At 45.0% G+C, this 24,016-nt stretch overlaps 1 protein-coding gene across 1 annotated transcript in view; it reads left to right on the top strand.

The window, feature by feature from the left end:
- The window catches only part of ASTN1 (astrotactin 1), a 285,260-nt gene that overhangs the window by 119,555 nt on the left and 141,689 nt on the right, over positions 1-24,016 (top strand). The window contains exons 3-7 of the mRNA XM_014540914.1: positions 14,346-14,739; positions 15,260-15,406; positions 16,478-16,585; positions 20,987-21,136; positions 22,356-22,523. Coding sequence (XP_014396400.1) covers positions 14,346-14,739; positions 15,260-15,406; positions 16,478-16,585; positions 20,987-21,136; positions 22,356-22,523 — 967 coding nt within the window. The remainder of the gene's footprint in view (positions 1-14,345; positions 14,740-15,259; positions 15,407-16,477; positions 16,586-20,986; positions 21,137-22,355; positions 22,524-24,016) is intronic.

Genomic DNA, 24,016 nt, shown 5'->3' with positions numbered 1-24,016 from the left:
CTGTGAGGATCAAATGAGATGAGGCATGGAAAAATGCTTCACAGACATTTGGTTAAAGTGTAAAATGTTTGCATCTGGCTATAAAGCAAGTTGGGTTACTGGGCTGAAGAAACTCCAAGGAGGCTAGTCGCTAGGGAGAGGAAACCAGGCATTGCTACGTGACATCATTACCTGGCGCCCACAGCCACCATTTTTGGGCTGGGCTGGACTGTGAGCCGCATTTTGCGACATGGGGTCTTGGCAGTGTTGGCTGCGATTTGGTGGGCTGGCGATCTGGGGTGGTGGCGGGGCCTGTGTCCCACTTGGGGGAAGCTGAGTGTTGGTTTGTCAGCGCCAGGTCCGCAGTGCTGTTTCTTTTTAAAAGGCCAATGTGTATCATGGCAGCTCCTGTGCTGAGCGCCTGCCCCCTGCTGGCCAGTGCACATCATAGCTACTGGTCGGATGGTTGGACGGACACTTAGGCTTTTATATATATAGATTATTGCATTTTCCATACAAACAACTGTAAACCTACTTTCCCCCGTGTGTGTGTGTGTGTGTGTGTGTGTGTGTGTGTGTGTAATGCATAGATTAATAAAAAATATAAAGCTTTGGTTTCTAAGAGAAGGGACTTTTAAAAAAAATTTACATCATTCCCTTTGTAAAGCATATGGTCCAGTTCTTCCTATAATTAGGATTATAAAATGCAATGACATTCCCGGGCTGGGTGGCTCAGTTAGTTGGAGCAACATCCTATACACAAAAAAAAGGTTGCGGGTTTGATTCCCAGTCAGGGCACATACCTAGGTGTTGTGGATTCGATCCCTGGTTGGGATGCGTATGGGAGGCAACCGATCGGTGTTTCTCTCTCACATTGATGTTTTTCTCTCTCTCTCTCTCCCTTCCTCTTTCTAAAATCAAGAAACATATCCTCAGATGAGGATAAAATAAAATGTGATGGCACATTTCTTTGCCCTCTCTGGGGATGAGACTCTATTTAGGCAGAGGTCTGTGTGGTAAGGTACAGGTAAGTTCTAAGTACAGGTCACTTACTAGAAAAAAATCCCTGTCCATTGAAAGGCGCACTCTGCCTCCCCCAGCAGGGTGCTAATGGCACAGAAAAGTATAAATGACACTGAGGTTGGATAAGTCTAAGCCATCACGCTTTTTGAAAGCACAGCTAATGTCTTCTGGGTGATGGCTCTGTAGCATGGACCGGCCATTTGAACGTCCTTGTGAGAGAGGAGGCTGACACCTTACTGTCAGCTAACTTCTTCCTGGGGGCAAGGCCAGTTGAGAGGAGTGAAGATGGGCTTTGAGATAGAGGCCTGGAGTCTGAACTGACACCGTGTGTAAACATCATGCTATTTATGCTTTACCAACCTTGCCAAGCTATCTGGGTGTGCCTCCCTGCAGTTAATCACGCTGTGCATGGCTTGTGGGCACCAGGCTTCCTGGGCCCTGGGCTGGGCTGGGGCTGTAGAAACTTTTTAACACATGGTCTTTGCCTGCAAGTCTAGAAACAGCAGAATTAGGTGTTAAAGATTAATTCAGAAATGTCCACATATGCTTTAGGGTGTGGGAGAGAATGACATTTCTGAGGATTGGAGTAAGCAAAGTCAGTTTTAGGAAAGAGGGATTTATGCTGGGACTTAAGGGAATGGAGGGAGGGTGAGTGGACATGCTGTGGAGGAGAGCACAAAGGCTCAGGAATAGGCACAGACAAGGCCCCTTCCCCTCCGCCAGCTCTAGCTATCTATCTCTCTTCCCCGCCTTCCTCCCAACCTCCTTTTTATTTCTCTCTCTCCCTTACAATAGAGCTGAATGTTAAGAATAGAACAAGTAAATCAGCACAATTAAAAACTAGAAAAATTAAACCCTGGAACACTGTGATCTGAATTAAGTCGTCATGCTGTTAACAGGTTGGCTGGGAATGGCCCTCATGGGGTCAGGAACACATGCCCACCCCAGGTGCAGAATTTAGCATTGGCTGGGCAGGTGATGTGTGTCTCATTACTTGCTTTGGAAGCAAGAAACCCTGACCTTCTTTGTATCATGTGAGTGTCTCTGGCCGGATCGGACTGACCTATGGATTCACTCTTCATCATCAAGCTCCTGATTAGTAAATCAAAACAATACCAGTGTTGGGCTTTTTGTCTGTACCCAAGGGGGCAGGGCAGAGCTGGGACTCAGCTTCCAGCTTCCCTTTGCTCTGGCCCATCCTTGCTGATGAGCCTGGACCTGTGCCCAAGTTCCTGGCTTATGTGCCTAGCATCTGGCCAGGAACAGAGTGAGCCCTGGTCAGCTAGGGAAGAAATCAGGCTTACAGGTGCCAGGGTCTCTACTCTACCTCATCACCCCACCCCCCAACTAAAGCCAAATACAAGAGAAAAAAACTAGAAAACTAGGACAGAGCTGACAGCATGTGGTGAGGGGTGGGTAGGGTGCCAGGGAGGGAGGAGGCAGGGCAGGGCAGTGTTTTATTTTTTTTGTGTGTGTTTTTTTAAATTAATGATGAGAAGGATTTGAAGACTTGTACAATGGCTTTCCTAGCGAAAATGTAATTAGTTGAAGACAATCTGCCGCTGATGTTGGAGCTGGTGGGTTAACGAAGCCTGCCCTAATGAGAACAGCAGTGTCTCTCAGAGCTGCCTTCACAAACCAGGCCTCTCCCAGATTGGGGCTTGATTAGTTCCAGAAAGAAATTGAATTCTAATAATTTAAGGCAGGGTGGGGGGAGGAATAAGAGCCACAGCACTTTGTGCTTGGCCCAAGATGAGACTCTTGTAACTGTCAGTCTTCTCTCTCCCAACCCCCTTTGATGCCAAAGTTTGCTGGCAAGGAATAGGTCTTGGAAGGGATTTCAGTGTATGATGTGCTAATTGTACATGTACGTCATCTCCTCTAGTCCTTAATTCCCTCTTGGGTTTTTTCCCCCCTCGGATTTTTTTTAGCTCTAATATGCATCTTCTTTGGATGCCAAAATTGAGTCACAGCTGGAGTGTTATAGGGATGTGACTGTGGATGCTCACTGTTTTCCTCAGTATTGTGGGTCAGATCAGTGACAAGTTCAAGGAGGTTTGTAAGCAGAAAGCAATGCAGATGAGTTTTGTTAGCCTCTGTATTTGACCAACATTGAATGACTTGCATTGGGTATGACCATTACCCTTTGTTACCTAACGCAAAAACTGATCCGCAGGGTTTCTCCTACCTTCTCCAAATCTGTTGGCCAGCAGTTTGTTGAGTTGCAGTTCCCAGTTTCCCTGAAAGTGTTCAAATTCAAGATTTTCTCCCCAGTCTGTCTTCTACATGTGTTGTTACATTGTGGAAAACATCTGCCATTCCTCTTAGGTCTTTGATCCCAGAACAAGGGGTTGCAGACAGCAAATAGACAGCAAAGTCGTGTGCATGGGTGGCAGACTGCTCTCAAGGAAACGAGTGAGCATCTGTTGCCTGTAGACCCTGGAGACAACAGAGTTCACTTAGAAAACATCTACTTAAGAACAGATCTCTATAGTTTTCCCTGCCTGTTTCAAAACGACAGTCTGACAAGTATGGTCACCCATGGCACAATTAAATTATTGCTTGAAATTATGCATTTGGTCAACCCAATGATAAGCTTAACTGAAGAAGATTGGGGCTTCTGTGGCAGGCAGTGTAGATAGTTCTAAGTGTGGATGTTTGGGAATCCTCATTTGCATAACCACAAGAGTTATGTGTGTAGGAGCAAGGCCATTCAGGGCTTAATTTAAAGAATATGGGAAGTTCTAGAATCAGGGCCCAGACTACAGTGGTGGGCCCCTTTCTACTCATGGTCATGGAATACATAAGTATTATCAGTGGTTGAATCTTTGGCCTCATACTACTGCGTAAACTTGGGCAAGTTATTAAACCCCTCTTATCCTCTGTTTCCTCATTTAAAAAATGGAAATAGTAATTCTGCTTATAATTGTGGGTAGGATTAAATAAAATAATGAATGTAATTCACTATGTGCTCTGTTTGGCACATGGTAAGTTACAAATGATAGTTATTATTATCTCTCCAATATGTGATATGTAAGAATAAGGCAATTTGTGCCTAGAATAGCAAAATAAAGCAGGATTCAGGGGAGGAATTGAGCACATAGGCTGGATTGCTGTAGGAAGCTGAGAAAAGCTTTCACAATGGTTTGTAGCATTTAAGATATTCACAAAACTAACCATCAGCTATGTATGGCTGTCACCTCTCTCAGTAGAGGGACAGTGCCATTGGAGATCCCACTGTGAGAGAAGACCAGGCAGGACTCCTAAGCAATGACACAACAGACGTAATGGCAATTATGAAGATAAGGTTGTACTTCTCTGTGTGGGACAAGAATGTGACCAAATCCCACACAATGTGAAGGGCCTTCCACCTGTCCCAACTATCATCTCTGAATAGTACAGCCATTAAGGGCTCATCTCAGTCTGTATTTGGGGAAAAAAACAGACCTTTTAAATCTTCACTAGTTCAGAGAGTGACATTGGCGATTATGTACCAAATTCAGAGAAATCTTGACATTTTGAATCTCTCTTCCCTTGTGTTCCCATTTGTTTTCATCTGAAGCCTAGTAATCCCCCCAGGGCATTGGAATCCCCCCTCCTCCCCAGGTACCTTGCCTAAGGTCTGCCCTCAGTGACTAGTCTTGAATGGTGATTTTTATTTGCTCAGTTCCAGCTGCTGCCCACGAAGTGACTATATCTCTCAGACCTTCTCTCTTCCCCTTGAGTTGGACTGTCTGACTTTGAGGAAATAGGGGGAAGAAGGGTTTAACAACTCCATTATGTTCAGAGAGAAAGAGGGTTAAAGTCTAATGGTCATTAGCATATACTGTGCCAGCTGCCTCTTCTGTTACTTGTTCAGTAATTCCCGTAACAGTTGGTCCTAATGGAGCAGATTATTGTTATTATTTTATTTCATGAAGATCACCTACTGCATAAAAACGAAGAGGAAAGGAGGAAAGGAATGTGGCCAAGAGTAGGCATTGAGGGTTACCCAGCTGGAGTATTTCTTTATTGGCTTCATGCTTGGCTTGTGAAGATTTGCAGGGCTGATGCACAAAGCCCATGGAGGCAGCCTGTCTCATGCAGCTCTGTCCTGGGTTTGCTGAGACAGCGACCTGGGGTGCTTTTGCTTTTGTGTGGACCCTTTTATCTCCTAGCCCCGTGGTTGGCATACTGCGGCTCGCGAGCCACATACGGCTCTTTGGCCCCTTCAGTGTGGCTCTTCCTAAGCCTTAGGAGTACCCTAATTAAGTTAATAACAGTGTACCTACCTATATAGTTTAAGTTTAAAAAATTTGGCTCTCGAAAGTAATTTCAATCGTTGTACTGTTGATATTTGGCTCTGTTGACTAATGAGTTTGCCGACCACTGTCCTAGCCTACCTGTCACCCATTCATGCATGTGCATGCACACATATAACCACACACGTGGTTATCAGTGTTGTCTTAACACCGATTGGGGTTCCATCATAATGTCTGACTAGGCAGCAGCATCTCAGAACATGGTGAAGTTTACATCTAGAGCAATGGTTCTCAACCTGTGGGTCGCGACCCCTTTGGGGGTCGAACGACCCTTTCACAGGGGTCGCCTAAGACCATCGGAAAACACATATATAATTACATATTGTTTTTGTGATTAATCACTATGCTTTAATTATGTTCAATTTGTAACAATGAAAATACATCCTGCATATCAGATATTTACATTACGACGATTCATAACAGTAGCAACATTACAGTTATGAAGTAGCAACGAAAATAATTTTATGGTTGGGTCACAACATGAGGAACTGTATTTAAAGGGCCAGAAGGTTGAGAACCACTGATCTAGAGGGATGTGAAGACTTCAGCTTTGCCCCTGTCACCTGATTCCTCACTGCTGCCAGCTCTGCAGGAGGCTAGGCCACTCTTTGGAATTAGGTGATCTATTAGGGTCGCCTTGGACCTAGAAAACTCAGCCCATAACAAGCTGCTTCTCTCTCACCCTACTTCTCTCAGCGCCAGTTGGCCTTAGCATTCTCATTAAACGATAGACAGGTCAAATCAAAGGACAGGTCCCTGAAGCTGCTAATGATTAGACAGCTCTGAGCAACTTATGAGCAAATGCACTCCTTTGCTTTTGCTCTGGGACAGAAAATGAAGGCTCTGAGGCAAGAAAAATCCCAAAACCAAAAAAGCAGCTCTATAAAAAGAATCTGAAAGAGAACAACTTGAAATAGCCCAGGCTGACTCCAGCACACTAGCCTCCGGCCACTTCCCTGTAGGGCTTCAGGCTGTCATTAGATGAAACTCCTGAAGTCTCATGAAGAAACTGAAGACAAACTTTCCAGATTAAAGACATAGGTAGTGATCAAACCTAACAGAATTAAAACTTTCAGACCTAGAAACAAAAAAGTAAAGCTATACAGTTGAGTTTCCTCCTGAGAAAACTCCATGCTCTTGGCTTCTTCGTTTGGAAGTGCCCTCAAATGTCAACCTGCCTGACCTGGAAGACCCTTATTCTTAGAGTGTGCCTCTTGCTTATGGAAAATTGCCTGGTCCCTACCTTTACCCAACAAATTACATTTTAATGAGAGGGGATATTGGAGAGACATCCTATTTCTTTCCTAAGCTTTGGATACTTGATCTAGAAGAATGGGGAAGAGGTTTTGAAGCAGCTCACGACAGCAGGCTGCATTGGCATCATGCCCCAGTGAGAGGCTAACCTGGCAGGCGGGTCTGTCCCCTGCCAGTGGGATGTGCAATTCACGTCAGAAGCCCAGAGGACATATTGAGGCCTCCTAATTAATGTGGTGGCCCATGGCAACTGGAAGGCATTTCTACACGATTAAAGACTTCTGAAAGCCCCCAAGGGGAGGTAATGTTCCTAATAATTTATAAATTGAACTCTGTACTTAATATGCTTAAAGTGTTTCTCTCGTCTTCCATTTGGGAAGAAGACGGGTAGTGGATAATGGATTTCTATTCACCAGCCATCACAGAAAAGAGAATTTGCCGGAAGAACAAACCAAGGAGCTTTCTCTTCTAGTTTAGGTGATGCCTTCTGGCAGTAAAAGGAGCCTCAAGGTCAAGAATTTGTTACTGCAATTTCAATGACATCATCTGATTTCAAAGGCCTTATTATGCCTTTGGGGAAGTGGGTAGGTTGGCTTATGGGGACTTCATTGGCCCACCTTGGAAGGAGAGGGTCCGTTATTTCCGTGGTCTGCAGTTTCTGGCTTTACTGGGCAGGAATTGCTCACAGACATGTTCTCTACCATCGGTTTACCTCTTTCAAGTTACTTCCAGTTCTACAGGGACCAGTATTACACGCAGGACATGTTCAGGTTGGAAGATTCAGGTCTTTCAATCACTTCATTTGATAGATGAAGGCCTCAGGTAGCTTCAGAAAGTTATGCGTTATCATTCTACTGGTTAGCCCTGCTGTTTTATTGGTGATGTTCATGTTATTAGTAATTTGGGTCTGGTTTTCCATTGGGCTCATAGAAACACAGGGTTGGACGAGACTTTGAAAAGTCACCTATCTACCTCATTCATTCCTTATCCCTGGCCCATTTTAATGTAGATTAGAATATAGCCAGCATTGCCCATGTGGGCATTAGTTTTTCTCCTCTTGGTCTGTTTCCTTTGAAAGCCAGAGACAAATGTGAGTGATCATTGTCATACATGAGAGGGGACCTGTGCCCAGACCTTCGGGTTTGTTACTGGGGAGAAATAGTTGACATGAGCCACCGAACTTGTCTATTTAAATCTTATTTTGTTAGCCACCCTTTAATTCCCTTTGGAATATCACTGGAATTCAGTCTGTCCACTTGTCTTGAGGGATAATTAATTATGTCTCAGATTCACTCCTCTGGTTCCTCCTAGGGTGAAACATCTTTGAAATGTGAGCTGATTAATTGGCTGTAGTCCCTTGACAGATGGTAGCTGGAAACAAATCTCAGCTTTTCCATTTCTTTGCCAAGGGTTCACAAAATCCAGGTGACATCCTAAGTGTTGATGACATTGATAGATCCAGATTCTTTATTTTGAGATCTAGGGATCATATGACACTGATTTGGGGTAAGAGAAGGATTCCTCTCACCCCTGAGATGATACCTAGAGTACCATCTAGTCCAAGATCTCTTTACCTGTCCCAGTTTCTTCTCTTGGAAGAAGAAGAGTAATGACTGCCTTCTAGCCCCTGTGAGCTGTTTTTATCTTCCTTTGTGCCTGCATTTACCTTTAAAAATGAGTTATACAGATTATTTTCTCTAACTCCAGTGTAAACTCCACGAGATCAGGATCTATACTTGTATTAGTCATGGCAGAATCCCCATAACAGTGACCACTAGAAAAATGCCTTGCTAAAGTGAGTAGGTACTTGGTGAATGATCGAGGAATGAATTGAATGAATGAGTCACATAAGCAACTGACTTATATAAGCTTTGCTTGCAGGCCCATAGAAGATGTCCATATTGAAATATACTCAAAGTTTACCTCTATTTCTCTCCTTCCTTCCGTCTCTTTCTTTTACAGTTATTGAGCACTTGCTATATGCCATGCACTGAGCTTAACCCTGGACCTTGGTGGCTCCTGCTCTCATTAAGTCTAAAAGTTAGATGAGATTGACAAGCAAATCAAAGGTAAACGTCCTTGTGGTTAGAGTCATATGGAGGGTTCTATAGGCAATTCAGCGAGATTAGGGAAACATATTCTGAGATTATGTCACTAAATTCACTTTGAAGGACAAGGAGGAGTTAACTAAGGGAGGGAGATGTGACCCATACCCAGAACCAATACACAGGTCAGATAATGAGATGGCCTTGTGGTTGACCTACATGACTGGGCTAAGCTTAGAAGGGAGATCTGCCAAGCATGTTCTATCCTTGGGCAATCACCATCGGTGTTATATAAAAGATTCTAAAGTCTGCAAATTACCTGACAAACCTCATGCTATTCTCTAGGGTAAGTGCCGAAAATGTCAGTGTCATAATAAAATAAAAGCTGATTTCATTTGTTTGATCTCTGTTAAAGCCAGTAGAAACGATTTATTGATTTTTAAAGAAAAACATATTTTTAAATGCCACTTTTTTTGCAAGCAACTTATTAATAGATGTGGAATTCTCATATACCCCAAATGCACTTCCAGTTACAAAATGTTCAGTTTTGAGGAAAATCAATAGAATAATCAGAAAACTCATGGAAAGATGAACAAAGAGCAAAATAATTTCATATCATGCAGTCAGTGTTATTATTATTTTTTTAAATATGTTTTTATTGATTTGGGGGGCGGGGAAGGAGAGAGAAACTGATCCATTGCCTCCTACCCGCCCCCTACTGGGGATTGAGTCTGAAACCTGGACATGTGCCCTGACTGGGAATTGAGCCTGTGACCTCTCAGTGCATGGAACAACACTCAACCAACTGAGCCACACTGGCAAAGGGTATTTTTTAAGATTCATAGTTTGCAACTTGTTTCACTTGGATCCAGATGTTTCCTAATTTTGTTTTGTTCTTAATGCCATAAAAGCAAACTAAGACACATAAATGAAGAATATGCTCCGAGCACAGCTAAGGTATTACAGCAACTCAGAGCCAGAGTCGTGTGGGTGAAGAACTCTTAGCACTTTCTATAGATCCATTATGTTGTCATGTGCTCATGCTCACATCCAGGTGGAAGTCTGTTTGGGGTTGAATGCATGGAGCAGGTCTGTTCCTCCCAACAGACTTGGCTTTTGTCAGACAAGAAGATACGGGCAATTTGCCTTTCTTTCTTCGACTTGGTTATCAGGAAGCTCCTAGCTACAGCTGGTGGCCCAGGCTTTCTTTCCATTCCACTTGCCCCACCTCTTTGTTTCATTAGATGATTTGAAAGAAAATCCTAGATCATATGTGTTTTTTACTGAAACTGCTGAAAAATCCTCTGTGGAAGTACGAGAGATCACAAGTAATAATAATATCAAAGAACTACAGTTTATCACAGGACTGTAAAAGTAATCAGAGGTGAACACTGGATTTCCAAGTTGTCTCTGTAGAAAGTGATCAGTAGGCTACACTTGTGCCTTTTTTTATTATAGGAGAGAGAGAGAGAGAGAGAGAGAGAGAGAGAGAGAGAGAGAGAGTTTAGCCTACCTATGAATTTCTTTCTGGATAGGGCAGATAAGCAATTCAGAGGAATTTGTGTGTGGTGATTTTACAAATCATTATTATAAAATATTAGTATCAAATTACATAATAATATCGCATAGCATTATGTATGTGTAGTATTATCCTATATAATAAAAGTCCAGCGACCGAATGGCAGAATAATCAAAACCACTACTTGACCAGTAACTGACGTGCACTGACCACCAGGGGGCAGGTGCTCCATGCAGGAGCTGCCCCCTGGTGGTCAGTGTGCTCTCACAGTGGGAGGGCTGCTCAGCTGACCAGGATGAGAGGCGCTTCCACAGCAGGAGCAGCCGCTCAGAGGGCGGGTCCACAGCCCCTTGGCTGACCTGGGTGAGTGACGTTCCCACAGCAGGCCAATCCCGTAGGCCATGCCCCCCACTAGTGCATGAATCCCGTGCACTGGGCCTCTAGTGTATGTAATAATCCACAATCGATAAGCTGTATCAAAATGTTGTGGCACTTGCCACAAATCTGGATTCTAGAAGCAGAGAAACTACCCCACGACATCAGTGAGTACCTGAGAATCTTCCCTCCGGGGCCTGTGCTATTTCACCTGGTGTCTGGAACTCATTTTTGGTAACTGATTATTAAAGAGTTGAGATCATCAGGAATCACTTACTCTGAGCAGAGGAAATGTTTTGCCAGCACAAGTTAGAGATGCTAAATACACTGGTTTAGCCAAATGAAAATGTGTGTTCTAGCTTCCTTTAAGTCATCATGTTTTTGACAAAATAAACATAAACTAGTCCTGAGTGCCTAGGTGGACACGTGGAAATGGGAATTTCACATTAACCTAACCAAAACAGTCCCATGAAAGAGCAGTGAACGAGAATCTTGGTCTAGAGCCAATTGGGCACTGTCTAGCTTTGTCATTTCTCTGGGCCTTGTTTCTTTATCAGAAAATGAGGAGCTGAACCTAGAGATTTTCAGTGAGTCTCACAGTTGAACCAGAACACAGATTTCTTTGTTGAAATTCAACTAAGTTGAGGGCCTAGCAGCGGTTCTTAACCTGTGGGTTGCGAACAATGAAAATACATCCTGCATATCAGATATTTACATTACGATTCATAACAGTAGCAAAATTACAGTTATGAAGTAGCAACGAAAATAATTTTATGGTTGGGGGTCACCACAACATGAGGAACTGTATTAAAGGGTCTCGGCATTAGGAAGGTTGAGAACCACTTCCTCCAGGCAGGAAGTAATGTATGACCTGAAAATGGGAGTGTGGATTTCCCACTGCTGATGGGTCCTAGGTGGAATACCTTGTGGGTGTTTAGTCCAAGGACATATGTTGATGACAGTGCTGTCTGACCCACGGTCAGCTGGATGGGCACTTTGAATAGTTCCTCTTTTCCTTCAAGAAGTGAGGATGGATGTAGGAGGAATTAGGATTATGATATATATGCCAGGAATGAAACTCATTCAGGATGACTGTGGTCACGTGGGTTAGAGTAGGGGCTCTGAAGTGGCAGTCTCTTTGTTCCCATTTCAGCCCTAGCCATATGCTGTGTGACTTTGGGCAAGTTGGGTTTTACTGTGTGTTTTTCTCTCTGTGCCTTAGCCTTTTCAAATGTAAAATAGGGAGCATGTAATCTAATTAAATAGTTTAACTCTACCCCTTAGAGTTAAAAGTGTGGAGCAATTAAAACAAATGTCTGATACATAGTAAGACCCCATAATAGACAACTGTTCTCTTTTTATCCCTGCATTAGAGGCCCAATGCACAAAATTCGTGCAAGGGGCTCGGCCCTCACAGCCCCAGCCAGCCCCAGCTTGCCCTCGCAGCCCCTCTCAGTCTTGGCCAGCCCTCGCAGTCCCAGCTTCGTCCAGAAGGTCGTCCGGACAGTCATCCGGAAGGATGTCCAGACGGACATTCTGCTGTTCAGTCTAATTAGCATATTATCTCTTTATTATATAGGATAATATCAGGAAAGAACCTAATACTGATCTTCCAGCCCTGCAGTGGCCATCTGAAGGAGAATTGGGGGCAGGGGGGAGGGGCGAGTGGAAGGGGCTCCTGAAACGTCTGTGTGAGCAGGAAAGATGGTGTTTAAACCATTCCTCAGAGATGGATGTTTATGCTACTCTTAGAGCTCTTTAGGGAATGAAATTACCTCTTGCTTGCACAGACCTAATTCAGTGTCTGACAACTTTTCTCACTCTGCAAGTTTTTCTTCCTGTGTGGTTTAGTTACCTATTGTTGCAGTTTCAGTTTGGGGTGAAGGAAAGGATATGGGTCTGACTCTGAGACACGGGTTGGTCTGTGGAAAACCGATTGGGTCGGACTCAGCATTCCCTCTCAGCAAACTGGTGCGGGCTCAGATACATCACTTTCGAAGCCCCAGAGGCTTGTGTGCACGTCTTCAGGACCCCGGATGGAGGGTGGAGGACAGGGCAGCAGGGAGTCAGCAAGGAGCCAGGATTCGGGGCTGTGGACTCTCACCCCAGCCATAACCTGAGCAGCTTCATGTTTATGCTTGCTCTGTACTTGCATAAGAGATTTCACTAGGAGAAGGAGTTCCACAGATAAAAAACATTTGAAAACCTGGAGGCCCCAATAAGCCACCTGGTGTGACCTGTCACTTGGCAGCTACTCTGTTGCTTCTTGTCTCAGCTCCTCTGTGCTGCCTGTTCAAAAGTTTCAACATCGTGTGTGTGTGTGTGTGTGTGTGTGTGTGTGTGTGTGTGTGTGTGTGTTTGTGTTTCGTGTATATTTTTGTGTGTTTGTGTTTATGTGTGTATGTGGGTATTTTGTGAATGTTTGTGTGTGTGTGTATTGTGAATGTGTGTTTTTGTATATGTTTGTGTGTGTGTGTTGTTGGTATATGTTTGTGTGTGTATGTGCATGCACATGCTTCTTTGTTCACAGTGATGATAGGAGAGGGAGGGTAAATGGAAAGATTTACAGGGAGAGAAACTTTATAAATCCAAGACATAATGATTATGAGATTGGAAAAAGTCCCCTTTAAGAAGTATGGGGGAATAATATTGACTCAGCCTGTGGGGTTTTCATTTCCAGCCTGTATGACGGGGCTACAGTGATTGAAGCCCAAGGTTGATCAAGAGAGGAGCCGTGTGGCACACCCCCACATAATGAAATAGGTTTGGAGAGACATGGACCAAATAAAGGAGTGGTTACAGTTGTGCACAGGACAATTTATGTCTTCTGGGTGCTGAGCAGCACAGGCTTGCCAGACTTTCCCTCCCAGCCCTGTTCTGGGTAGGTGTCCAGGGAGGGGCTCGATCTTGGAGCACTGCATCCTGATCTCTGACAAACTCACAGCTCCTGGTATTTAAGTTATGGCTTCAGAGGGTAGACTTGGAGCATAAGGTTCAGAAGAAAACTCTCCTGCCAGCCTGACTCTAGGGCAGGAGTCTTGATCTCTTCCCTGGAGATGCAGTGAGAATGGGAGCATCACTGTGGCCAGTGGGAGTGGGAGAAGGCTATCTCCCAGGTCAGTGGTGACCCAAAAGTCATATCAGATGGTAAGGTTCCTGCACACACTTGGATAGAAACTTCACTTTAGATTGGTCCATGGTCTTCCCTGCTGGGCAGTCACTTTGATGGAGATATTTAAGGTTAGGCTGAGGATGGCCTTGATTCTGTGGGTTACACTCTATTGGGCACTTTACACTATTACCTAACTTAGTCCTGACCACCACCCTGTGGGGGTGTCTCTTCTCCATCACACAGATCGGGAAGCTGAGGTTTCGAATTTAGAGGACTCACTGATTGTTGGTGGAGCCAGAGTAAAAATATGTACACAATTGATTTTCAGATGTGAGAGAGGGAGAAACCAGATCCCCTCACACTGCTAAAAGAATTGGTCTGAAAGTAACTTTGCATGGATTCGATTTGCCTTAACAGACTAACCCTACCCCTTATTTCTGAAGCTGAAACACACACACATACAATCACAAAGATGTCTTTATTCAAATTGTTTGCTAAGTTGGAAGCAACTGTGGAACACTTGAAATGATGCACTGGTCATCCCAGTCCCATCTTTCTTTCACCTCAAACACAGATAACAGCAGACTGTCCCTTTTTGCTAAGTGACACTTGTTACAAGTGTTTCTTGCACCTGAATGAATGAACTAGTGAGTGACTGGTGGTGGTAGCAGAGGGGCGATGCCTCTCTGAGGGACCAGCTCACCGTCCCCTGCCTCCATCTGCTTTCCTCTCTCCAGGGTGGCATGATCGCGCTGCTGCTGTCCATCTTATGCCTGGTAATGATCCTGTACACTCGCCGCCGCTGGTGTAAACGCCGCCGGGTCCCCCAGCCCCAGAAGAGTGCCAGCGCTGAGGCGGCCAACGAGATCCACTACATCCCCTCTGTGCTGATCGGTGGGCATGGGCGGGAGAGTCTGCGCAATGCCCGTGTGCAGGGCCACAACTCCAGTGGCACCCTGAGCATCCGGGAGACACCTATCCTGGATGGCTATGAGTATGACATCACCGACCTGCGCCACCACCTGCAGAGGGAGTGCATGAACGGAGGGGAAGACTTTGCCAGCCAGGTCACCCGCACCCTCGACTCTCTGCAGGGCTGCAATGAGAAGGCTGGCATGGACCTCACACCAGGTGGGAACTCCTTGAGAATAGGGGTTAGATCATCAATGTCTCAGATTCCCATAGCACCTGGCCTGATGCTAAGTCCATCAAGTAGCCCTATGCTGCTCAGGGGTTACAAAGTCAGCTGCTTTCAGAAAGCAAGCAGATCTCACAAACATGTATGTGAATGAGCTGGATGTCAGACAATAGAGACTAGTGCAGACTGTGGTGATGAGAGGGCATGTTCTGGGTGAATACACTCAAATTACATTCTACAGTCTGTATCTAGTTAAAGGGCCATACCTGGTGACCCTATCCACACAGAATTAGTTTAATTGAACTTCCAGTTGGAATTACTTTTCCTTCACTATTTTCATAACTTTGTGGTCTCCTAGAAATCAGAGTATTTCCGTCTCTGCCAACTTCTCACTTGGAAGGTTCCTTATTTTAATTCTGTGAAAACCACTTCCTTGGTTTATGCAGATTCCCTCGCTCTCACTTTCTCTGACCTTCTCTCTCAAAGTTCTTGCCTTGACTTTTTCTTACACAGGGAGTGACAATGCCAAGCTGTCGCTGATGAACAAGTACAAAGATAACATCATCGCCACCAGCCCCGTGGACTCCAACCACCAGCAGGCCACACTGCTCTCACACACTTCCAGCAGCCAGAGGAAGCGGATCAACAACAAGGCTCGAGGTACCCGGTCTGAGGTTGGGGCATGCAGGTAGATTCCTTCCTATTGGTGGAGGCAGGACCCTTAATATACTCAACCACCACTCTCATGCAATCTTTTCTGGGGGACTATTGAGTATGAGTTGCCAAAAAACTCAAATAATATATAAACCTGATGCCCAAGTAATTTCATCAAAAAGAATGTACCCTTAAGAAATAATTGGAAAAATATGCATATATGGGTGTCAGAGACTCTTTATCACATTGTTTAAAAGAGAGGAAAATTGGAAATAGCTTCAGTGTCTATCAAGAGGGAACTGGTTAACTGCCTGCACACTGTCTCCTATCCAGTGGCCAACCACGCAGCCATTTACGACAATAGAGATTGTACCTGTTAATATGGAAAGTTGGCCTCTCATTTATATGACATGGGAAAAAATGAGGTCATGAAAGAGAAGGTGCAGCGGAATGCCATTTTTAAGGGGAGATTTAATAAAGTTCATCTGTTTTTGTATCAGAAAAGGCAGACAGTATATGTATATCAAACGTTAAAAACTGGTATACATCAGTTTTTCTCTGATTTAAAAGATTTAGGGGACATCAGGGTTGTTGCTTTTACATATTTTTGTGTTTTTTCTTTATTATCTTCTCTCTGCACATTGAATATATATAAATTCTAGAACCAGAAAAAATATAATATCCTATAGATATTAAGGCTTCTAGACATATGCCCCTTAAGGCATAAATCCAGTCTCATATCAACCAGAAGCTGACCTGGAATGAGGGAAGTTTCCCTTTCTTCCTTTTCCACCCACCATCTATGCGGGCCTGCCCAGCAGGTAGCCGTCAGCAATAGCCCTCCTTGGTAGAAGCATGGGCTGGGTGGAGGGAGGGCTTTAGTGATTGATGTCATATAAAAGTTGATTTCTCCAATAAATCTGTATCTCAGGAAGCTCCAATTCCGTGGTTACTCCTCCCACATTGTCAGTCAACCTGCTCTCATTTTTATTGATTTTTATCTTGAACTTGCCCAATGATGTGGTGCCATGAACACAAGACTGAAGATGTTCTTTGCCATGGTCCTATTCATTACAGCTGGTTCTGCCTTCCTGAACCCTGAAGGGGATTCTGGCACAGAGACAGAAAATGACCCCCAGCTGACCTTCTACACTGACCCCTCACGGAGCCGGAGACGCAGTCGAGGTAGGAAGCGAAGTGGGGGGAGAGGAGCTCTGGGAAGGTGAGGGTAGGGAGCTGCAGAGGTGCTGGTTTGGGTTGTGGGCTCACTGCTCCAAAGCCAGTTTGCCCAATGATTCTTGGACTCTAAGTGGTGCTGTGTCCTAAGGAAGAAAGAAGAGCCTACCTAGAGTGGACCGTTTTGGAGACTCATCTCTCCCAGATAATGGCACTCTCAAACAGGTTTCCAAGTTGTTTGAAAGGCTATTTCTTGGTCAGAAGACTCTCAATTCCTTCTGGAAGCCTCGGGAGTCTCATATTTTGCTGTTTAGAGACAGGGAAAAAAGTTGATAAAGTGTGTTATATGTGAAAAAATGGACAGGATATGTACCCTTCCTTACCCAGCCACACTGGCCTTGGGTTTGGGTGAGGCAGGGATGGGGGTGGGCAGGGTAATTAAGGAACAATTTATTGAAAAAATATGCCCAGGCCCTGCCTGAAAAATGTGTGTAATGGTATTTGCCCTTTAATCCCCTCCCCAGTGGAATCACTGGAGCCCACGCCTCCAATTCCCTCCTCTCCCCTGGCAGGGTCCAGGTTAGTTCATTTATTCTGCTCAGCATCGATAGGGTTGTCCCTCCATGCACCCACTGCCTGTGTGACTCCACTCTGATGTTTAGTGGCTTCAGTTGTGGCTACTGCATCTGTGGCTGCTACTTATGACTTGTAGGCATCACCATCCTCACTGAGAGAGGTCTGGGTTCAAGCACCAATCAGCTTGCTGTGTGATATTGGATAAGGACAACAATCTCTCTGAGCCTCCATTTCCTCACATTAAATGGGTTAACAATAGGGCAACCATCATGATTGAATTATATTAAAACGTGCTTTTTTTTTTCTTTTTCTTTTTTTGCTGACTGGCAAAGGTCTATGAAATTCCTATTGTTGCTGTTAGAATTCTCAACAGGGCAGCCTCAGGTTCCCACAACACTTCATCTTAAAGAACTTTGGACAGGGGCCTGTTGAGATACCATGGATGATGTTTGAGTAACATCACATTATATTATGACCAATAGAATTTTCCCCAACCAAAAACCAATGCCCTCAAAAGGCAGCTACATGTTGGCTCCTCCTGCCTACACTTGAGTTCCTTTCATACTGAGGGCACTCTTCCCATAGATTGGAGGAAGCCCTTTTAAGTCCTCAGCTCCAGTTTCCATAGGCTTTGCAGCGATCAGTATAAAACTTCTTCCTAACATTTTTCTCGAGAGATCAATGGGGCTCTGGGCAATGCAATGTCTGATGCTCTGGTGTCCCTGAGGAGAGAATGTGGGCCCTCTGGTCCTCCTTACATATTTATATATAAGAAATAGTCAACCTGGGCTCATCAGCCCAGGCCACACCAAAGCAGAATGTGATCTGCTTTAATAAAATCCTGTTTGAGAAAGACCATAATAATGAATTAGAGTGAGTTTCTATACAGCACAAGACTACTGCTTTTAAATACCAAGCTCTCCTAGCACGTCAACTATTTATTACTGCTAACTAGACTATAAGCTTCTTAGGGATGGGTATGCCTAATTTATTTTACCAAAGTGCCTAGTGGAGGATTTGGCCTGTGATAGATGCTTGAAAGTGTTTGTTCAATTGAACTGGATACATCAATCAGGCCAGCAAGAAATTTCATAACCTACCTGCCATGGGTCAGGCTGTGTGATAGGTGGTAGAAACATGAAAACATGGCATGGTGATAAGTCTTAATTTAATAATATAAATAAAGGAAAATGAATACTTGGAAGTGAGAACAGTACATTCTACCTGGCAGCAACTGGAGGCAAAAAAATAAAAAGGAGAAAATAATTGCACCTGGGTTGTATACAATATAAAAAATTTATGGCACGAGGAGAACCTATGGTAAGGGCATTCCAATAGAGGAAAGTGGCGTATAAAAAGCCTTAAAGGTACAAAAGAACAGGGTATTTTCAAGCAAGTGAAAGTACTTCAGTCTGGCAGCTGTAACCCGGGATATGAATATACAGCAGGGAAACAAGCTGGCTAACTCAGGATCACCACTCATATGCCATGTTACCAAGTCTGCCCTGGTTCTGGTGGTCCTAGGAGTGACTGGAGATTTTGAAGTTAGTTGGATGATGGGTTGATAAGCAGAACTAGAGAGACAAGAAGATGGGTAGCCAGTTCCTGCCAACACAGGAGAGCAGTAGAAAGTGGCCGTAACAGTGATAACACTGTGTGAGAAGAGCTGTAACAGCAGGGCGTACTGAGGGCTAGAGGAGCAACAAGGAATGAGTGAGAATTTGTTCTTAAACATTTCAGGGAAGTGTTTACAGGGAGCTGTTGTTTGAGCTGAGACTGAAGAGTAGGTGTAGACCTGGCTGACAAGGTGATGAAATGGCATTCTATGGGGGAGGAAGTGACATGCGTAAAGTCACAGAGACATAAACATAAGGGTCTAGTTGGAGAGAAGTGACTAGTTTATTAGAGTGAAGCTCATGGTGCAGGTCTGTGGTTTGCTCAGGAAGGACGGCTGGAAGGTCAGAAGAAAGCCCATGGCCTTGACTACAGGACTTGGACCTGACCTTTCAGCTGGAGTCGTTAAGGCTTTAAAGATCACTGTCCTGTCCTCTGCTGGTGGAGGGTCCCTCTAGGGCAGCCTGAAGGGTAGGTGAGGGTGGGGGAGGTTGAGGCAGGGAGGCAAGTGGATGGCTATTGCCATTGCCCAGGTGTGAGATGATAAGTATAAGCAGGGAGGGAGAAATGGGGGCGAGGGAAAGTCTGAACACAGAATGAAAAATGATTTAGTGTCGGTGGTGGGGAGGGTGGGAAGAGTTGGACATGAGGGAGTATTAGGACTTGAGAAACCAAGTAGATGACAATGCCATTGGCTGGGCAATGAAGCAGGAAGGGGAGTAGGGGTGAAGGGAAGTAGAGAGTCTAGTTTGGGATTTGCACTTGAGTGCCAGAAGGACATGCTGGGAGTGGTTCTGCTACTCAGGCCTGGTTTGGGCAGGAGTCCAAATTTTTAAGTAAGTGTGGAGAAATAGACTCCATGCTCAGAGGATAGTAGCTTAAGTAGAATATCTCCAGGTAGCCAGGGACAGAGGATCCAGAGGCTGCCTGCTTTCCCCCAACCCCAGAGTCTCTGCCTCCCAGCCCCTGCTAGCACACCCACTTGGGGAACCTGCTCCCATAAAGGATGGTGAAGCCATGGACCCAGGGATCGGGCTGTTGCTAGGGCTCAGACTCACCTGGGCCTGCACTCTGTTCTGGCCCCACTCCTTGTAGCAGCTTGACCCTGGACCTGCCCTATGGCCTCTCTAACGTATTATTCCTCTGTGGCGCTGCCTTATGAGATGGTCATTGTCAAGTGATATGAGCCACGAGACCCTGAGCGCTGGTCCCTGACACTCAATATACTTCATTAGTGTTAACTATCACAATGAGGTTAATCTCTTTGAGACCCATTTTCTTACCTGTAAAGTGGGTAGTGACTGTGCACACATAGATTTATTGTAAGGAAGTATATATTCAAAATTTCAAAAAGTATGTAAAACAGCATATTCTCAGATATCACAAATGCCTTTTATTTCTATCAGTAATAAATATTAACACAGATCACAAGACAAGTCCAAAAGACCAACATATTTTGTTGGCAACTCCCTTTGCTTTCTTCCTTTCCCACATCTGTTCTGCCTTCATGTGAAATCATCTTCACTAGTACCCAAAACAAACAAAAATCACACTAAACCCCCTCCTTCCCATCCCTGTCCCCATCTGACTGGGAGTGTTTCTCATTCCCCAGCTCCATTATTTTCTCATTGAGCTTCCATTTGTGACCTTAACCCAGTGACTGGGGAGAGCCTTCTGGTGCGATATCCTCAACTTATACAGAGTGGATTTGCCTCAGTTACCTCCACCCACACCCTACAGAGCAGGAACTCCTACCTATTAAAATAGGTGCAAGCTCCTTAAGCTCAGGAAATTACTGGGAAGTGAAGGAGCTGATTTGGAAGAGTGCCCTCTGGGACAGCTGTGGGAAGTGCAGGGAGTTCAAGCAGGGTCCTGCCACCCTTGGACAAGAGGTTGGAGCTCAGCCAGGTGCAGACAGGGGGAGAATGCCCTCCTTTATCATTTCTCTTGTGAACCTGGCCCAGGGGGACTGCAGATGACTTGCACACCACTGACCATTGTTGACCCTGAGGGCCACAAGTAGGCCAAGTCCCCTCTGATTCTGACCCATGCCATAGTGTTCCATGAGGCTGAATGTCACGGAGGTCATGCGGCTGCACACATCTGTTGCCAGGGTTTGCCAGCTGCCTCCCCTGTTTGCCGGGTTGGGCAGCAAAAGAATAAGTTGGCTTCTCACTAAAAGATGTTTACCGCCACGTATCTTGCTTGTCTTGCTTTCAGTGGGCTCTCCCCGAAGTCCTGTGAATAAGACCACCCTGATGTTGATCAGCATCAGCAGCTGTGTGATCGGCCTGGTGTGCTCCTCCCATGTCAGCTGCCCGCTCGTTGTCAAAATCACCCTGCACGTCCCTGAGCACCTAATCGCTGATGGTGAGCCCACTTCTGAGATGCAACTTCCTTCCCAGTGAGGAAGGTTTTGGGTTCGGCAAGAGGGTATAGAGAAGCCAGGGTCATGGTTATAGTTACCTATGACTATAGGTGAGGGGAAAATAAACAGATAAATAAGGCTTAGGACAAAACTGGATTGTTCACATGTGAAATCAAAAAGCAGGTTAAAAAAACTGAACAGGTCACCTCTTCTCTGTGCACACTCCGTTTCCCATTCCTGTTGTTTGTCAGTATCCCCCATCTTGGTAGAAAAATGCAGAGCATCCCAGATCTAGGTTGATACAGATTCCTGTAGCCCCTGATAGGGGAGAAGCTGAGTGGAGGAGCAGAGGTGTTTCAGAATCAGCCGTGCCTCAGTTTGATATGCCCTGGTGAGAAATTCCTAATTGTAGTAACTTAACTAGAACTTCATAGTAACAATTTACTCTAATCCAGGAGACTCCAATATAATGAAGGAATGATAGAGGTTCTGAGAGCCCCCGGATTAGTGCAGGCCAGAGCACCTGAGCGACTTGCTAGAATCTGTTTTCTTGGTGGCTGTAAGGCTGAAAACAAGTGGGGACTGTCCCCACTGTCAGGGGGCCTGCTCTTTAATGGCCAGTGAATATGGACAGCAGGTCCTTGTCCTTGGATGAGTGCCAGTGCCTGTGGCCGGGTCTGATGGAGCAGCGCCATGACCATCACAGAGCTGCTGTGCCCCTGTATCCCTTAGGTCCACCCTAGTGGGCATGACATGGGGCAAGGCAGCAGGGGACAATGCAGTGAGACATCCAAGGGGTGGCCTTGCTTCCATTTGCTGGTACTTCTCTTGGGTACCAGCTCATGATGGCCCAGAACTAGTAGAAGGAATGGCCTTGGACTGGGGCTAATCTTCAGAGAGTGTGTATGTATTTGTGCTTGCATGCATGTGTGTGTTTCTTTGTGTGCGCAGGTTTGTGTGTGCGTGTGTGTATATGTATGTTTGTGTGTATGTATTTCTGTGTGGATATGTATGTATATGTTTTATGTGTGTGTGTATATGTATCTGTGTTTATTTTTGAGTGTGTGCTTCTATGTGTTTGTATGTTTCTCTGTATATGAGTATTTGTCTTCTATTTGTGTGTGTGCTTGTGTGTGTATGTGTGTTTGTGTGTATGTATGGGTTTTTGTGTGTGTGTGTGTTGTGTGCACTCAGGGCATGCCTTCTCTCTCTCCCCTGCAGGGAGCCGATTCATCTTGCTGGAAGGGAGCCAGCTGGATGCTAGTGACTGGCTGAACCCTGCCCAGGTGGTTCTCTTCTCTCAGCAGAACTCCAGTGGGCCGTGGGCCATGGACCTCTGTGCCCGACGGCTCCTGGACCCATGTGAACACCAATGTGACCCCGAAACTGGTAGGCGGGAGCGCCGGGCAGCGGGTAACTGTCAGAGATCATGCCTCTTGCAATCACCTCCTTGAAACCCAGGCAGTCCCTCCCAATTACTCCATTGCAATTGGGGGCCTAGACCGGTTGAACTGCCAACATGGTGGGTCCCTGAGCATGTTGGCTTTAAAGGTGGGGTCATCTTCTGGCAGAAGCCCGGGGAGCATCCTAATTGTAGCCCCTGGCCACACAGATCAGTTTGGGATGATATCCACAGCCCATTAGCTATCCAGTCGGGATATCCAATACTAGGGCTAGATTTCTTATGCTTGTTTATTGTAGAAAATTTGGAAAAATCTAGCAAAACTTATAGAAGAAAGTTATAGTCATCTATAATTCTGTCTCCTGCAGAAATCATTTTAAAATTTTCATGTCCCCTCTTCTATTTTTTGTCTATGCATGATGTTTAGAGGCCTGCAAGCACACCAAGTCCAGTTGTGTTTTCTTTATTCTTCTTCACTTATTCTATCATGAAAGTTTTCCAGAACATTAAACAATCCTCAGTAGTATAATTTTTAATGGCCTTTTGGTATCCCTATGTGTGTGCATATTAATGCTCATTTAAATAATTCTCTTATTATTTGACAATTAGGATGCTTAAAATTTTTAATTTATATAAATACTACTAAACTGAATATCTTTCCACATAAATGCAGGATACATTTGAAGTTATTTTCTCCCGATAAATCTTAGAAGAGGATTACTGGGCCAGAGGGTATAGACATCTTTCAGGTGTTATGTCATCAAATTGGGCAGGGGCTTCACTGAGAGGGTCCACATTCAACGTCATACATCAGGACCTCAGTGCTTCTTAAGCGCCAAGATGTCCAGCAGTATGGGTCCCTCCTTCCAGGAGGCTTTGCATTTCACTGTGGAAGGAGGCGTCTACAGTCATCTCTGTAAGATTTGTTTCCAATAGATTCAGGACCACAAATAGATCTTTCCCAGAGAAGTAGTCTGATGCCTTAGAACAAAGGAAAGGGATGTAGGGACAACTAAAACCCTCAAGAGAAATGTTGCTGGAGGCAGGGGCCAATTCCTCATGTACAGCCCTCCTACACACACACACACACCTGATATGCATCCCTCCTACACACACACACACACACACACACACACACCTGATATGCATCTTTTTTTTTAGATGCTAGGACTGAGGTTGAGTACAGGAGGTCCATTTAGTCCTTCTGTTATAGTCCACTAGAGACATGGTGCATGAAATTCATGAACGGGTAGGGTCCCTAGGTATGGCCAGTGATTAGGGCCTTCTGGCTGCTGGCTGGGGCCTTCCTTCATTCTATGCTGTTCCCTGGTGGTAAGCACATGACATAGCAAGCGATCAAAGTGTCCTGAGAGGACACTTTGCATATTAGGCTTTATATATAGACTAAAGGCCCGGTGCATGAAAATTCATGCACCAGAGAGAGGGGTCCCTCAGCCTGGCCTGCCCCCTCTCACAGTCT

This window comes from Myotis brandtii, unplaced genomic scaffold (assembly GCF_000412655.1).
Source record: "Myotis brandtii unplaced genomic scaffold, ASM41265v1 scaffold250, whole genome shotgun sequence".
In the NCBI taxonomy this organism is placed as follows: domain Eukaryota; kingdom Metazoa; phylum Chordata; class Mammalia; order Chiroptera; family Vespertilionidae; genus Myotis; species Myotis brandtii.
The sequence above is the reverse complement of the archived record's forward strand: the minus strand, read 5'-3'. Positions and strand labels throughout refer to the sequence as shown.